This window comes from Danio aesculapii, chromosome 8 (assembly GCF_903798145.1).
Source record: "Danio aesculapii chromosome 8, fDanAes4.1, whole genome shotgun sequence".
NCBI classification, from domain to species: domain Eukaryota; kingdom Metazoa; phylum Chordata; class Actinopteri; order Cypriniformes; family Danionidae; genus Danio; species Danio aesculapii.
In genome coordinates this window covers 30,938,321-30,956,688 of record NC_079442.1, presented here as the reverse complement: position 1 = coordinate 30,956,688, position 18,368 = coordinate 30,938,321, and the positions used below count along the sequence as shown (strand labels likewise).

The 18,368-nt window shown below is 34.0% G+C and overlaps 2 protein-coding genes across 3 annotated transcripts in view; one reads left to right on the top strand and one right to left on the bottom strand.

Moving 5' to 3' along the window:
• Positions 1 to 7,268, bottom strand: part of cep104 (centrosomal protein 104) — a 32,553-nt gene extending 25,285 nt beyond the window's left edge. The window contains exons 1-8 of one of the 2 annotated variants that reach the window (XM_056463713.1): positions 7,211 to 7,268; positions 6,502 to 6,628; positions 5,016 to 5,189; positions 4,746 to 4,884; positions 4,596 to 4,658; positions 1,283 to 1,359; positions 1,029 to 1,209; positions 669 to 824 (exon numbers count right to left, since the gene is read on the bottom strand). In XM_056463713.1, the coding sequence (XP_056319688.1) occupies positions 669 to 824; positions 1,029 to 1,209; positions 1,283 to 1,359; positions 4,596 to 4,658; positions 4,746 to 4,884; positions 5,016 to 5,189; positions 6,502 to 6,628; positions 7,211 to 7,268 (975 nt within the window). The remainder of the gene's footprint in view (positions 1 to 668; positions 825 to 1,028; positions 1,210 to 1,282; positions 1,360 to 4,595; positions 4,659 to 4,745; positions 4,885 to 5,015; positions 5,190 to 6,501; positions 6,629 to 7,210) is intronic. The other variant, XM_056463714.1, reaches the window with a different exon arrangement.
• Positions 7,269 to 7,837: 569 nt separating this feature from the next.
• Positions 7,838 to 17,743, top strand: lrrc47 (leucine rich repeat containing 47). Its single transcript, XM_056463712.1, has 7 exons — positions 7,838 to 8,430; positions 9,433 to 9,900; positions 10,012 to 10,128; positions 13,089 to 13,204; positions 13,542 to 13,644; positions 14,883 to 14,972; positions 17,071 to 17,743. Exons 1-7 carry the CDS (start codon positions 7,849 to 7,851, stop codon positions 17,290 to 17,292), a joined length of 1,698 nt encoding a protein of 565 aa, XP_056319687.1. The 5' UTR covers positions 7,838 to 7,848; the 3' UTR covers positions 17,293 to 17,743.
• Positions 17,744 to 18,368: the final 625 nt, after the last annotated feature.

The window sequence follows — 18,368 nt, the reverse complement described above, 5'->3', positions numbered from 1 at the left end:
CTGCAGTTCTCCATGATCTCCAGCCTCCGGCACCTAGACTGCAGCTCCACACAGGAAGTTTGGCCAGAAGAATAATGGGCATGCCCAACAGAGCCTGGTTTTTCTCTAGGTTTTTTTCCTTTACTTCGACAATTGGTGACGTTTTTTTCCTCACCACTGTTGCCACTGGCTTGCTCGGATCTGGACTTGTGGAGCTGCGCATCGATGGATTTGCTCTTTAGTATTTGAACTTTCAGCAGTGACATTTAAACCACACCGAACTGAACTTCAACTTTGAAAACTGGACTGAACTTCTATGTTAAGCTGCTTTGACACAATCTACATTGTAAATGCACTATAGAAATAAACATGAATAGAATTGAATATTAAATCTGCAATATTATGCATTTCAACAGGAATTTGCATGATTTGAATTTTGCATAAGAAGAAAAAAGACCAAGTATTTTTTTAAGTTGGTCACACAAACTCAATATGCTTAAAGCTGCTTTGTTTGAAGTTGTTCATTATACATTTTTCACATTATTGACAATGGCCCTCTTTGCTCACAAAGCATCACTGGAATTTCACTACTATTGCCACACCTTTAGTGCCTTTCTGTCATTTTTGTTCTCCCATCCTGAAGTAAATCAACCTTATTTGGATATTTGAATATATAGATGCATGTTTACCTGACTGATGTCCAGCAGGTTGTGAATCTCCAGCTGATGGTAGACTGTAAGTCTATAAGCATCCATTTGTTCTTTTTTCTGCTTAGCGGTGTCATAGTCCTCTCGTTCTATTGCACTGAGTTTCTCCACATCATACCGGCCCAACCGTTCTCCCACCTACACAAAAAGAAAAGAAAATACAAAAAAAAAGAGCTTATCTGAGTTTTAAAGAAGACATTTGACTTGGCAAAAAATTACTGCCAGGATATATAAGATCTACAGTTTTATTTAAATATCTCTCTCAGCTCAACATGTCCAGTGTCTAGCAAAGTACACATCCAAATAATGATCTTTAAAACAAAACAAGGCTAATTTAATTACCTTTTGCAGGTCGGCAATAGCTTGTTTGAGTTCTTTGGCCGAGTCAAATCTTTCCTCTCGAACCATGATCTGTTTTTTCTGGTCTAGCAGGCGAATGATATGGGCCACCTCAGGGTCCTGGTACATGTCAAACGCCAAGTCATCCAGCGGCGAGATGGATTCACATTTATAACTTGAGAGCCTGCAAGATGACAAGAGTAAACACACAAGAAAGGTAGAGGACACCATGTGCATGTTTAATATAATGTTTTTACCCTGTAAAAGTGCCATCCAACGAGGAACTGTACTGGCTGCTGTTCAGATATTGATCAACCAGCTGATCTCTGCTTAGCTGGAACAAACACAAGAGAATTTATATTTAATTAAACAGTTAAAGCAAATACACTAGTTTACACCAGTTTAGTTTCTTTTTATACTTAGAAAGCTTGACAATGTTTCTTTTAAGCAAGGGTTCGTTAAATTCACCAAATGTAACACAACTATATTATTATTAACAATCTCTTTCAAATAAACTATTTCTTTATTTCAAAATTTATATATAAAGCTGTGTTAAAAACAGGCCTATCACAATATCTATTTTTTGTTGTACTGTATACTGCACCTAAATGTGTCACGATAAACCATTTTATGGTCATTTGAAGACAAGTTTCTACCATTATATAATGTCAGGATGACAATATAACAGGATCATAATTCAAGCACACTCTCTTAAAGAACAAAATACTCTTAAGAATTTTACATTTACATACCTTTACATTTAGTCATTGAGCAGACGCTTTTGTCCAAGGCGACTTACAATGGTGAAAAGCTTAACATGAAAGCTTAACATGACTATTTTCAATTTCATAAAGTTCCTTTTACAGCATCGATGTTGTAATGTAATTACAATACATTCAGTTAAACAGACTTAAGCATTCCTTTAGTTGTTCAAGCTTAAAACGAGATGAAAGACCTAGAAAGACGCTAGAGCTGTCAGTTCTAGCAGCCTAGCGCAGAAACTCCATTGAAAATACTGGGGTAAAATAAACAGTCATATTTTAAAGACATGGCAGGGGAAAATGAAACTTAATGCAGTGCTTCTAGTCCGGTCTGAGACCCACTTTATATTGTATATCTATCAGGCAGTCAAGATCACTGATTTTTAAAGAAATCAGACCTTAAACATGGCAATTTTATAATGAAAAGACCAGAAGCGCTGAGGCTGGCTGGCTGAAATTAAATGTCTGTGAGAATATACCCCATTAAGGAGGCATTCAGCGATTATACAAAGTAACAGTTATGCAAAGTAACTTGCTTGTACTCAAAGAATTTAGTGCTGGAGTAAGAGTGCTTTGATTATTTTTTATTTTTAAGAGAGAGAGAGAGAGAGAGAGAGAGTAAGGGAGAGAGAAAGTGCTTCTACAGATGGTCTTGGTTTATTATTCCCCAGTGTTAAGGTGTTCTCGGAAGAGATGGGTTTTTAGTTGTCATTTGAAGGATACTAATGAATCCGCGGTCCATGTGAGAAATTTTAACAATTTAATCATAAGGCATTAGAATCAGAATGTAAAAACTTACATCATAAACAAATCAATAATAATAAATGTTAACAAAAAAGTGCAAGATAACAAGCACTAGACAAATTTTACATTTTTAACAACGGTATTTAGATAAATGCTATAATACTTTAGAGTAAATGCTATAGTGTTGACACTGACAGCAATAGAGATTGGCTGAAATGACTACGGTTGCACAATCAGCTAAAATGCTGCCATTGCATTGATTTTTGTGCATTGACTTTTATGCATGGGCGATATTTATTGCATCACCAAAAATTATTTAGGTCATGTCTGTGTGCTGTGTAATAAGTCAATATAAGGATTACTGTGACTAGCTAAAACAGTAAAAATATCAATTATCATTACAGAAATAATAAACTAAATACACTGAAAGATCAAAGGGTCATTTAAAAATTCCAATAACATTGTTCAGTTTATATCGCGAGAGACTTCTCAAAAGCGTTAAAGTACTCAAAAGGGCAAATTTTGACTAGAATACCCTAAATATGCATCACATCCTTTGAATCAAATGTCTTTTGGCTATTAATCTTTACCCAACAAACAAAGGTTAAATATCTTGATTTCTCCCTGTGAACCAAAACGTATTATCACCGGAGTCCTGGATAACACAAAAAGACTCCAAACTGGACAGAGAGAGAGAGGGATTAGAGATTAACAATGCAGAGATTGTTAGTAAGGTGGGAGAGGACGAGAGAGAGAGGAAGTCATGGAGGATAAAAAAGGGGGGGAGACAAGGTGAACGTAAGAAGAGAAAGAGAGCATGAGAAAGAGAGAAGGGGGAGAGAGTGAACTGGAGATGGGGGAAGGCTGATGCGGATATATTGATGAGTGATCTGATTTGAAGCTCTGCTGTGCTTATGGAGCTCAGACTCACATTACACACCTCCACATTCCACCACTGATAGCAAACCATTAGACCTGCTTAAGAACAACAACACATGGACAAAAATGCTTGTCGGGTATTACTGATGTAGTAACTAAAATGTGAGATATTTAAACCTCAAACCACAAAATAAATCTGACGCATAACAAAAAAACTAAATAAATAGATTGACGCTGCTCCATCTAGCAATTGGTATTTTGCAAGAATGCATCTTGTTTTCCTGAAAAAAGATTTGCATATTATAATATCACTTTGAATGGCCACAGCATGTGGAACTGGAATTAAAACTGGTAAAACTGCAGGTAAGAATTTAATTAGTTCAAAACAACATCAACATCCTTTACATCCTTAAGTTAATATTTTATGTTTAACTTACAAAACAAGTTCTTCTTTAAATATTTTAAGTTTATTTATACATTCATAATATTTAACACCACACAATATAAGCATAATATAGTTTAAAATGTTCCTCATACATTAGTAAAAAACCTCCACCCCATTGTTTTAAGGAAATTTGAAATGGTATTCATTTTCTTAATCTGATATTGACTATTTAGAACATCAAATGATAATTCAAACTTTTAAACATTTTAATAATTACATTGTAATATATAAATAAAAAGAGAAAAACTATTTAGTAATGTATAAATATATATATATTTTTTATTAAAATATGTAACGTATAGGGCACATTTCACACAGATTTTTTGGAGATTAATTGTTAATAAAAAAAATATTACTTAATGCTATTTAAATTCTACTTCCTCAAATATTTTTTTTAATCAAAAAAATTTGTTGAGTCTTAATTTGAACTCAGGAGCTAAACTAAAAATCTGACTGATTTAGAAATATTACCCAAATGATCAACTAAACTTTAGTGATTTATTACCACCATTTTTTTTTAAATACAACCACTGGCAAAATGATACATGTTAAATTTGTTAGTGTGTGCAATGTGTAAAGTGTCTAAAAACAACAAGTTCTCTGAAAAGCAACATTTTGGTGACTGACAAACAAATGATGACTGCTCTGAACTAAATCTGAGTGAATCCTGTTTGACAGTAAACCAACGCCCCCTGGGGGATAAGATGAGAATAATTACATAAACAAAGAGCTATTACTTACTGCTGTTCCAACGTCACTTCCATCTACAGGGTCACCCAAAATATTCAGAGCCACCAATGCAACCTACAATTTAGAAAAGAATGTGAGAAGACACCCTTATAACTACAATAAACAAAGGCATTCCAATTGCCCACATTAACCAGTTTGTACCTGATTGTAGACATTGTATTGGTTAACATGGTTTCTGTGAAAAGTGAGCTTCAGGAAAGACCCAACAGCATCAACGTGAACTGACTTCAGCTCTCTGGCTCTGAACCCAGTCTTCTCATTGTCAGAGAGAGAGACATACCTGGAAAAGGCAACTCAGTTTAGTGATATATCAGAAAGATGTCTTTCTTAATGTGTGATTAAGTGTTGATTAATCACACTAATTATTGACAATGACCAGAAAAGAGCAGTGATGTTTAGATCTGTGCTCACCCCAGTCTGTGAAGACTGCGAGTCTGCTGGGGCGAGCTGGACTCAGGCAGTCTGTCTCCAACATGGAACTCCACCTTGGATGGGATAAAGTACTGATGGGCCAGGAGCTGGAGTTTCCTGATGCGGCATCTCTCAGCCAACTGCAGGATTATTTCCTGAGGAAATGGACAAAACCTACACACAATAGTTAAAACATTACTGTAAAAACCATTTTAAAAGATTTGAATTAAGAACTTAAGTCTTTGGTGACAGCTATTATGGCATTATCAACTCTTTAAAAAGCCTTCATATTTATAAAAACTTAAAATAATTTATCATAATTGTAAAAGCAAAATTTTAAAACATAAAATAGTGATTCCCCAATCCTTTTTCCAAAAGAATCATATTTTAACATTAACACTTAACACAAACATTGTTTGACAAACGGAAAAGAAACAAGAATTACAATGATTAAAGTGACAATAAAAATGAAAATAATTTAATTTAAAAAAATAAATAAATAATAATTAAAATGCGGACAATAGAACAAGGCTCTGTCTTTAAAAGGAAGTTTGTGCAAATGGAGTGTTCTGCGTAATTTAACACTAATATGCTGTATAACAAGTAGGCATGGGACCATAACAGTTTTCAAGTTATGTCACAGTTTGTAAAAGTCAAGGTTTCAAAACCGCCAAAATATTCTGGTATACCATTCATATGGTATGTGCAAGATTTTTTATTTAGTCTTTTATTAGTCTTTTAGGACACCAGTATCTCCAGCAAAAGATACCCAAAGATGACATTTTAAATTGTAAAGAAACCTGTGTTTTAGAAACTAATGAAGACAGCAGAAGTCAATGATTACTTTTCATTATTTAGCCTGACATGTTTACTGCTCCAAAATACTTTAAATGTTTCTCAAAATAATTGTTTGTGTTCAAATGGGAAAAAAGTGTTTATGTTTTACCCAGACATTTAAAAAGAATATATTTTATAGCAGTAATCACAACACCGTGAAATTTTTATCCAAGGTTATCATACCAGTAATTACCAGTATACACTTGGCTTTTGCAAAATGCAACATGTTTGTTTTCTGGGGCAGCAGTTTAATATTTACAACAGTTCATGCAAGCTTAAACTTTGTACTGTCTAAAGAAAAACTGCAGACAGTCTGAATGAAAATGTAAATACTATAACTACTATTTTTAATAAAAAAATTCTCAAATACTTACTAAATGTTTTTCAAATTGCAGTAATCAAATACACAATCGATGATAATAAATATGTGAAACTACCTGGATATAATACTGTAATAACCTTTCTGAAATTATATCTTGGTTTATAATCAAACTGGTATTTCTTTCATTCCTTCTTGCAGACCTCAAACTAGTGTGAGCTTTCAGCTTTGCGGATTGTGATCCCTCATAGATCATGTTGGGTATTGGTACACATGCCTAGGTTGGGAATATAAAATATATTATGACAAAACAAACATAAGTTCTTTAACCTGGTGGATCTCCAGCCACTGACAGTGGGCGCATGGACCATCAGCTTTTTGGCACTGTAGTTTCCTTCATGACCAGACCAGCTGATCACAGAGAAGCCTATCTTATGAGGCATCCCGGTCCTGAGCTCTGATAGGGATATAAACACAACATGATGTCTAATTCCCCAAAGCATTCCAGACACACTGAACTAACCTGGTAATCTACACAAAATCATTTGTTGTGGTACATTCCTTTACATGATAAGAATAAGCCACTTTGATGAAATTAGATAAAAAATATAATTATCTTTGGGCTCAGATAAAGAATAATCTAAAAATAACTGGACAACCAACTATTTTTTAGGAGAATAACGTTACACCTATTTACATAGCATTTGTGCTTCATAGACATGCTGCATGAAGTTGCCACGTTAGTAGCTACCTGTTGTAACACTTATTTCAGTCTACACTTACATATTGTGCTCATAGCTTTGCTGCATATTAAGATAGAGCTTAATCAAAATTGATTGTTATGTAAAGAGTTTAGCGTTAGCGTGCAATCTGGCTAACGTTAACCAAACACTAACATATTACGCCAACAACTCTTCCAAAACAGCACTAAGGATCTTGCTCACAAATTAAACGTTAGCCAGATAAAATTCAGAGCGATTATTTCATTGAGTAGTTTAAATATTTTCTATGTAGCACATGAAATTACAAAGTCGTTTACCCAAATATCGCAGTTGCCCACATTCATCTCCATAACCACCGTTTGACAACTGTGGCATGTGCGCATGCGCAGGTTATTTCAGTCGTTCTTGACTGAATCCGCTGTTTCTGAATGAGTCTTTAGGGTGAATGAATCGTTCTCGTTCACTTCTGTACACAGCTCTTTTGTTTACCAAAATGTCGACTCTGTTTGAAGTACGTGTATGCAGCGAAATGTTCTGAACGATATGAAATATCGTTTTATTAGTTAAAATAATAATAATAATAATATCCAAAAACTGAAATTTTGATATACGGCGGAACCCAATGTAAGAACCTTTTCGTGGTAAGTTAAGCGATTCCTTTGGATGAAGAGATTCAATAGATTCTAGTCACTCGGATGAATCAAAACTCCACCAGGTTTGTGTCATGGAGTATGGATGAATGCTGGTACTTGTAGTTCTTTTTAAAATATGTTGGGTACAAGTGGAGTTATTACACTCATAAGATAATGTGCAAAGTTTAACTATAAAAAATAAATTTCTAAAAGAAAAACTTGCTTATTTAGTCAATTAAAACGTAATTTGAAATGATAAACACCATAGATAAACACTAGTCTTCTTCCGGTTTGTATCCAGGTTCCGGGTTACGTTGGACAGCATGGCTGAAGAAAATAGCTCGCAGAATGTTTGGCCAGAGATAGAAAAGGCAGAGAAGGAGAACCGGCGTGAGTTGGTGCTTCAGGGTTCAGCGGTTGACAAGAAGATCCAGAGCTGCGGCGGACTTCACGCGGGACTTTATTCCCTCTCGCTCCTGAACTACCTGGAGGTCAGTCAGTGTCCCAGTTTACATGAGATCCACGAGAACATCAGTAGCCTGTCTCATCTTCAGAGTCTGATCCTCTGCAGGAACAAGCTCACTTCAGTGCCTAAAAGCATCGGCGACCTGAAGGCGGTCAGAGTGCTGGATTTGTCCGTGAATCAGCTGCAGGCTCTGCCGGAGGAGATCTGTGCGCTGACCGAGCTCAACACACTAAATATCAGCTGTAACAACCTCACTGCTCTGCCTGACGGTCTCAGCAAGTGTGTGAAGCTCGCCAGCATCAATGTGTCCAAAAATGAGCTATCACGGCTCCCAGAAGACCTGTGGTGCTCTGGCCTGGAGCTCCTCAGCAGCATCATTGCATCAGAAAACGCGATTGAAGAGCTGAGCAGTGAGATTCAGAACCTGCCTTCACTGAAGGTGAGAGAACAGAATATAATACTGAAATCCCTTGAATTTATTCTGTATTTGAATTTAACACGTAGAGTAAACAAATATAACCAGGTTAAGTGTATTATGCAATCAAATAAATAGATATGGTGTTTTTTTTATGAAATTATTATAATATGTTTATTGAAATGTTTGTTTGATTATTAAGATTGGCTTTCCATGATTAGTCAAAATCTTTTGGACTTAAATTTGATTGGCACAATGGCTTTAATTTTAATAAAGTTTTTATAATTTTTATTACTTTAAATAATCAGTTGTTATGTATTTTTTGGCAAATTAAATCAGTAAAGTTGTTAGCAGATTTAGTGAAAGTTTATATTAAAATTATAATCACATTATTTTAAGTGAAGTAAATATAAAGAATGTAGGTTGGTTATTGTGTCCTTAAATATTGTTGATCGAAAATTTTGGGAAAAGGTTAGTAGTTAGACTAGGCCTGGGTGATTTGGCCTAAAATCAAAATCTCGATTAATTGAACATTTTAATTCAATTACTATTAATGAACGAATATTTATTTATTTATTGCCCTTATAGTTCACTGACAAGTTTTGTACATTAAATATACTCGCATATTACAAGTAAGAGATTTTTAAATGACGGATGACTTGATTTTAAAATAATTAAAGGAAACACACACACTATCTGCTATCTATGATTGTTGAACTTCAACGTTGAACAACTGAAATAAAGCACACGTTGCCTAAAATCAACAGTCATGTTTTTCTTATTAAAAAAAGTGAAAATAAATAAATTGCACTTTTGAAAACAAAATTAATTATTTTCAATGTTTTTCATATTAGAAGTTGAAAATAATCAGTATCTTTTCTAAATATAATAACCTAAATTTATCCTGCAAATATTATTTGAAACTGCATTTCTTGAATCTTCTGTAAAGTCTATATTTGTTTTTAATTGCCTTCCAGCTCTCTCATACATCTCTCTCTCACTCTTTCTCACTCTCTCCAACCTCAGGTTTTGGATCTCTCCAACAACAAGCTCCAGGAGCTTCCATCAGAATTGGCCGACTGCCCCAAACTGAAAGAGACCAATTTCAAAGGCAACAAGCTGAAGGACAAGAGGCTTGAGAAGATGGTGAATGGCTGCCCGACCAAATCAGTGCTGGATTACCTCAGAGCAGGAGGAAGAGGAAAAGGGAAAGGCAAGCAGCAGGATGGAGAGGTGAGCGAGAAGGTTGACAGTGGTCGTAACGTCTCCAAAAAGAAAAGCGCTGCAAAGCAGAGAGGCAAAAAAGAGGAAGAGGAAGTGGATGAGCTCAATCAGATGGTTGTGAGAATTCTGCACATTTCAGAATCACCTACAGCCGTCACGGTGAAAGTTTCTGCAGCAGTCAAAGATGTCCGACCATACATTGTGTGCTGCATTGTGAAAGGCATGAACCTCAGACAAGGAAATTCACTCAAGAGGTTTTTAGTTGCTCAGGTAACAAAAAGTCTCAAGAAATCTCTTTCTGTCTTTTTATATAATATAATTAAAACCGGTGTAAAGTTAAAGTTATATAATATAATTTCTTTATTGCCATTTTGTCTGCAGACCAAACTCCATGATGAGATTTGTGCCAAACGGACAACAGCAACAATTGCAACGCATGACCTGGGCTTGCTAAAGTATCCTCTGCTGTATGATGCTAGGCCACCAGATACACTGAAGGTATGGAAAAGCTTATTCACGTTTATAATAAATCCTTAATTTAACATAATTAAATGGTTTTGACCATTGGTGGTCTCGTTTTTTGGTGTTGCACAAATCAATCAGAACAACTCAACTAGTTGCATAACAGTCAAACAATGAAGGAGCAATGAATGTTTAATAGCCGTTGTCGATACAGTTTTTATCAATGGAGGGGATCTGGTTTCAAAGCCACCAGCTGACTGACACAGAGCACTCCCATAATCCTCAGTTTTTAATTATAAATGAACAGTCCTTTTCTCGCTGTTGTTTCTTTTGTGTTGACAGTGAATTCAGCACCTCACTAAGAGGCCACATGCAGTAAGACAATAGGATGTTTTATATTGCTTCATTCCCATAAATGATGGCTTCATTTATTTGCCAGAGAAGAAGAGAATTTAGCAATAGGCTAAGATGCAATTAACAGTATTTTGTGTTGTGGGCCATTCCACCGAATGGGTGCCATTTTTATGCATATATATGCATGAAAATGACATCAAAGCACCGTTAATTATCAAGCATAGTGTCTTGCACATTAATCTAACAGACAATTTAGAATTATTTAAATTATTTATAAAATATATTTTATGCATTTCCACAGTCTCAAATTCAATACTTTGAGATTAAACATGGCATAATTCAAATCATTTGGATTTTTTTTACATTATTGTATACCTCTATATTCCATCTGAGGTTTAACTATATTTGTTTCAAAACAAATTTATAACATGTTAGGTAATTTAAACGCTTTCGTCTTGTTTCCAGGTTAACACTCATTCCTGTTATCAAATCACTTTCCCTTGTGTGAAAAACAAAGACTATTCTACGAGTCACTTTCAGCTAAATTTTGCAACATTTGGGACTTCTGAAATGAAAAGATGTGCTTGTGGTCTCATTATCTTTATCATTATCATATTCGGTAAAATGGCCCTTAAAGCACAGAAAAGTCACACTGTTGTAGAAGTAATTAATAATATAGAATAGACTGGGTGGAGATCTGGTGAATGTGGAGGCCATTTGAGTAAAGAGAATTCATTGTTCATGAAATCATTGTCATGTTCAAGAAATCAGTTTGAGATGATTTGAGCATGGTGACATGATGCTATCCTGCTGGAATGTAGCGTCACAATAACCATCTACTGTGCTCTAAACGCCAACCTGATTTCACCAAGTAGGACATGGCATTTATGTTGATCCAGGAACAACATTCCAATCAGAATTGGGGGATACGTTTACAGATTATGTTAAGTTTAGGCTTGCGGTTAGATTTCTGCACTTCTACATGATTGTTATCCATCTATTATTCCCCTCTGATTTTGGAAATAATTTACAATTATGGTTGGATTTAGGGGTAGGGGTTACGTTTTAGAATAAATATGATGTTCCAGGATTAACATGGGTGTTAATCCAGGATCGCATCATACTTTGCTAAATCATGATGTGCGGGGTAAAAAAGGGATGAACATGAACCGTACCCAGGTAGGCTGTTGTATTTAAACAAAGCTCAGATGGTACTAAAAAGGGACCAAAAGTGTAAAGAAGACACCATTAGACCACCAACACCCTTAAAGAGATTAAACATAGTTTTTTTCAGATTGAACACAAAAGAAAATCCGCTCGTTAAGTTGTGACGTATGGAATACTGTTTCCGGGTCCAAGCCGCTACTCATTTGAATTGAGAAAATATACGTTTATGGCCACTTTTTAGTCAAATCACTCATTAAAGTGAATTTTATATAAAATGATGGAGTACACAACAGTCTCTGGGCTTGTTGCATCACAAACGCCAAATTTTGAACAATTTATACAAAATGAATCACATTCTGGCCATCGGATATTAGGCATGGATATTTATATTGGGATCGTGATTTTCTAAAGTATTACAGCACTTTGTAAACGTTTATTATTACCATTTAATGAGTCTCCCTATACAGTTTGAGACCTGAAAAAGCTATTTTCAACCTGGAAGCTGCTTTGCGTGATGTCGCACTTAACAAGTGGATAGTTTGAAAAATGCTGCTAGCTGGCACTCATAGTCATTTTTTCTTCCTAGTCGGAAGTCGATGGATTCCAGCATTCTTCCGAAAATCTTCTTTTGTGTTCAACAGAAGAAAGAAACTAATAAAGCTTTAAAACCACATGAGGAGAATAAATGATTATCTACAGTATAAACTATCTCTTTTACCATTGATAGAAGCCAGTCTGGATCCACATCCACACTTATATTTTTTTTTGTGCCAAATTCTGACCCTACCATCTGAATTCATCAGCAGAAATTAAAATTTTTCAGACCAAGCAACATTTTGCAAACTTCTTTTGTCAAAATTTGGATAGTAAATGCAATTTCCTGTTTTTAGCTGAGAGTGGTTACACCTGATGTGGTTTTTGTCTGCACAACTACTTCTCTAAAACTCTAACCGTTCAGAGATTTACATTTTTTTTTTAAGAAAAAAAAAAATCAAGCCTTTACAGCAAAACTCAAAATCTGCAGCTCATGGAAATGAGCTATAGACATGCTCTCTTTCGTTTGTCATGTTAATTGTATAACATTCTGTATCGCAGTATGATTTATATATATATATATATATATATAATGATATATATATATAATGATTTATATATATATATATATATATATATATATATATATATATATATATATATATATATATATATATATAATGATTTTTATATATATATATATATATATATATATATATATATATATATATATATATATATATATATATATATAAATATAAATAAATAATATTATATTATATCTACTTTTATGCTGATTAAGAGAGAAATGCAATTTTAGCAGAATCATTACCACAATATAAACATACACCCTATACAATTTTATATATATATATTTGTTTTGGAAACAATTGATAATGTAGTCATGCATAACTTGTGCTTTATTCTGAAAAAATGTGTAGATCATTCCTCTGGGTCGTAAGGAGGTGAAGGCAGTTGATCTTCTGAGGCAACTTCAACAGGAAGCACACGAACAGAGAAAACAGAAAAAACGGCAAAACGTTTCAGGACTCCATAAGTAAGAGAACTCAAGAAAACATAATAACACACATTAATCACTAGAGGGCACAATCTATCAAAGAAATGCTAAAAGTCTTGTTCCAAACTTATTTAATATTATTTCCAACTGCTTTCCTATGACGTCATGTTCTCTACTTGCCTTGTTTACCATCTAAACACTTTCTTAGTGATCCGAGAAATATGTCCTGTTGTTGTGGGTAATTGGTGTAATTTCATCCATGTAATTGCATTGGCTGTACAGAACACTAAGTGCAAAAACCAAGCTCATTATTCAACATAATTCATTATTCAGCGTTTTAATGGCTGTATCCCGAAACTTTAATGCTCCATCTCAGATACCTTCAGCTGCTTGATGGGAAAGATCTCTACCCTTGCTTGGTTGACGCAGAGGATCATGTGGTCTCATTTCCACCAATCACAAACAGTGACAAGACAAAGGTAATTATGCAAATTAAATAAAGTATGCAGAGGTATCATTTCTGGTCTAGATGGAAGATAAATATTAATAATAAATGGCGAATGGGATGAATGTAGGAATAACAAATTGTATGAAGTGAATCCATTTGTAAATGAAAGAAATAATTGCCGTTTTGAAAATAGACATGACCAGGTTGTACATACGAGATGCAGAATCTGACACTCAAGACTTACACACGCATATTTATTGAAAGGGGAAGAAAAACTTGTGACTTGTGTATAAATATTTTGTTGATAAAACATATTTTAATAGAATGTGTATTTTTAAATGATGTTAGAGAACGTTTTTATTTGGGAAATATTTTAAGTGAAATTTTTGATAAGGTGCCTACTGGAGCGCTTTTGCAATATTTATCTCCAATCAAACTAAAAGACTGTATATTACGCTTTTCAATGTTGTTGCTACTTGTATGATTTTTGTTGTTTTTTTACAATGTTTGTTTAAGAAACTGATTTGATTATATATTGTGTATGTTTTTGCCATGAATATAGCCAATGCTGCTGATATGGCATTAAAACCTAAATAAATAAATAAATAAGATGGAAGATAATCAAATAGTAAATTACATAAATTTTTCATTTCTTATTTTCTGCCGTCATATTCATACTTTTTTTCTTTTTAGGCAATGCAAATGTGTGATTACATTAATTGATGAAGTTTGCACTGTGCGTTTGTGGTTTTTCAACTTATTTTGGTGCGTTAATCTTGTCAATAATATTATTCAGAAGATCAAGATTCGCACTCATTAAATAATGACTTTGTATAGTTTTTATTTAGCATTCTTCAGTGATAGAAAACACGGACGTTTCGGCACAATGCCTTCCTCAGTGTGTGTGACATAATCCTCTCACTCCACCTTTTTATCCCACAGTCAATCACATTACGTCATTAGTTAGACGGCCTCTCAATAATTAAAAACAATCTCATCTTCGTTTCAATAAACTATAATTAACCACACAAGAAATATTTACCTTCACCTTTAAAAACATTATTTCACAGGAAAGTAGCATATCAGTTATCATCATTCACTTATTCATGTCTACATCAATGCAATTAAATTTCAACAGTCCAAAACATTAAAAATACATTTACGTATTATTTAATGAGTGAGAATAATAACCTTCTGTATACATTAACTGGAAAAGCTCTTGATAATACATTTTATTGTAAGAAAGAGCTTTTTTTTTTGTCTTTACAGATAAAGAAGACCACAAAAGAGTTGTTTTTGGAAGTGACCAGCTCCACCAGTCTGCAGATCTGTAAAGATGTCATGGACGCATTAATAATAGTAAGCTTGTATTTTTTTATACTTTATTAGATCTTATATTATGGTTATATTATTATATTGCATTATCTACAATTAATTTTCGATTAATTTTGTGGGGGCACTGATTTGAGTCACAGCTTGCACAGCCTTTGAACTCTGATACCCTAGTGGAAGAAATGAGCTCATCTTTCTGCAAAGACACGCAGGCACGGTGTACAGTGTCTCGGAAGCATTGCACCATCACATTATACAAGCACTGTGCAAAAGCCCTGACTACTACTGATGTTTGTAGTCAAGTTTTGGATGGTTCAATTATATATTAATATTCTTTTTTGCTGACTTGATGGAAAAGCGTGAAACATGACATGGAAGATAAAACCCAGGATTTGGTTTAGATTTCAGATGAAAGAATTCCTCCGTGATGCAAATGACCTGTCCCACTTTCGCGCATTCTTCTTTTACGAGAGCTCAGATAACTCCTGAATATTTTACTGTAAGATGACATAAGACACTCTGTATAATCAGTGTCATTAAATCGGTTATCAAAGCAGGCTCATTGCATTCACTTGACTTTCATTAGCAATTATGCCATTAATAGTATACCAAGAGAATCTGCTCTGCTGTTTTGGATTTCAGCATAAATGTTTTCTTATAGACCAGATTTCCACTTTGCATTAAAGGGATAGTTCACCCAATGCTGAAAATCTTGTCATCATGTACTCACTCTCCACTTGTTTAAATAAGCCTGTATCAATTTATTATTTCTGTTGAACACAAAAGAAAATATTTTGAAGAATGTTGGTGACCATGCTGATGTATTTAGTTACTGGGATTAAATTATTTTTCCAGTGACAAAATAAAGTAGGGGTTACTTTCCTATCTCAGGTAATTTAATTACAGTTACTTATAGGGATGCTCATACCGATAGGTATCAACCGATAATCACATTTCATGACTCAATCAGTACTCGCCAATCTGGCCGATATCATGAACCAATCGCAAGTGTTTGTTTACTTTTTACAAGCACAGGAAGAGGCACACATGCACCCGTATATTATACATCAGCAGCACCACAACACGTGTGGAACTAAATGATGTGTGTGGCGTGGGCGTGAGCGATCGCTGCACTCGCAGTTCAAATATGTTATATACAGATGAGTTGCGGCATTTGTTTATCAGTGCAACTTGCACGAGGGATGCTCTTTTTGTTGCAGTTAATGTATATCCAGTGTTTTGAGCTGCTGTGACGCAAGCAGAGTGATTGCTCCCATCTAGTGTCCAACCGGATGATCTGAAGCTCCACGGGAAGCTCTACGAGTCTCCCGCAAAGTGGCTCCTTAATACCTGCGAATTAGATTAAATACTGCTTAAAGCATCAGAATTGGTACTCTGTCTCTGCCGATCACCATTACAAGGAATTGGTATTCTGTATTGGCTACACAAATCCTGATCAGAGCATCCCTATGGTTACTTATTATGCACTTGTCTTAAATACTTTAAATAAATTAACCAGTTCTGTTTAAATCAATTCAGATAATAGAGCGTCTGAATTGAATTAAAAATGAATCAAATTGAATTGACAATTTATTGTTTATTATTATTTTTTATTAAATTATCTTTGTCAGACAATTGAGCATTACAATACAAACATTGTATAATTTTATTGTATAAAATACAATACATTGAACAAGAACATTTTAGTTTTGATGTATACTATATTTTTAAATGTAACTTTTTAATATAATTTAAGGTGTGTGTGTGTGTGTATACACAGAGGTCCATTTTGACTCAAGTAATTAAAACTGTTTAATTTATGTTGTTTATAAATTAAGATTTATATATTTAAAGCATTATTGACTCAATTAAATTATGTAGTATCCTACTATGGTTTAAAGTAGCTTGTGAGTGAGTAAATTATGAGTACATTTTTATTTATGGGGAAATATCCATTAAGCTTGCATGTTCAGTTATGAAGCTTCTTCTGGTTGAATGCATTTGAAAAGGCTGCCTGCTCTCTGCGCACTATATCAGGCTATGAATGTTTAAGATTGAATACAGCATCCTTGTTAGCAATCCAGTACTCATGAATTTACACTGACAGTTTTTGTTTCTATTTCAGAAAATGGCTGAGCTTAATAAATTAAGTTTTGACTCAAAGGAGGTGGTGGGCTCAGATGAAGAGACGACTGCTGTTTCTGATCACCCTGCAGAGGAACCGACCTCCTTTGAGCTGACCGTACTGCAAGTGAAGGTTGTGGATGTGGATGGGAACCTTAAAGTGGTCTACCCTTCAAAAACTGACCTGATGTCCAGTCCCAGTAATCTGTCCATCATCCGATAACAAACCTTAACTGCTAATGTATGTAATGTGTTGAATGCACTTTCCACATGTCTCTCTCATCCAATTAAAATGGATATTAAAACATTCATTTATATATTGTATGAAGGCTCTGATCTACACTCAAAGTATTTCTTGTGGAAGAAAACTGACTGATTAATATTCTCACAATGTAATTTTATTTCTTATTTTATTTTTTTATTATTATTTTACACTATATTTTGTACTATGACGTAGAAACTGGTTTGAATTACAAGCATCCTTACATTTTATGCCAGTAATATATACATTGTTCTTACTAAAAAAAGCAACCAGCTTTTGAAAAGGAGACCGATTCATGGTTCTATAATAATTTAACAATTAGTTACATTGTTCATGATTTCTACTTCTCCTATTTAATTATAATTAGTTACTTTGTTTATGTCACTGAAATAAATGTAACATCTTTCATAGACTTACCTTGTTTTACTGAGTTTGTAATTAGGTGAGCTATAGAATTATTCACTCAAATCATGCTACAGTTTATCAAGTTTATATAAATATGCAAGGTATTTGACTGCCAGTACACAATAACATCTGATTTCTCTCAATTCAAAACATCTGCTGGAGTCAAAGATAAAAAAGGGTTTTCAGTCACTAAAACAATAAAAGTGTAATACATTTTAATTAGTTTATATACATTAGAGTGTTTCCTGTTTAATTAAAATTAATTTGACTTGTATGACTTAATCAAACAAGTAAACTTACAGTTTCACCTACTAAAACCTACTCATTCGCTTTAACCATGTTATACCCAAGAATCTGGTCAATTGCTTTTTAGAACAAAACTCATTCTATTTTTTTTTTTTTATAATTTATATATTCGTACAGACCAAAAAGTATAAATTAGTTTGTCATTTTAAACCTTTATACATTACTACTCTCACAGAACTTGACCCAGTGGTCAGCAATACAACTTCTGCATGATCACTTTAAATATTTTAATAATTAGGGGTCATAACATGTTGTTTAATACATTTCTTTTACACTTAATAGAAAAGAAACATTATTTCACACATATTTTGACCTTGTTATTTTCA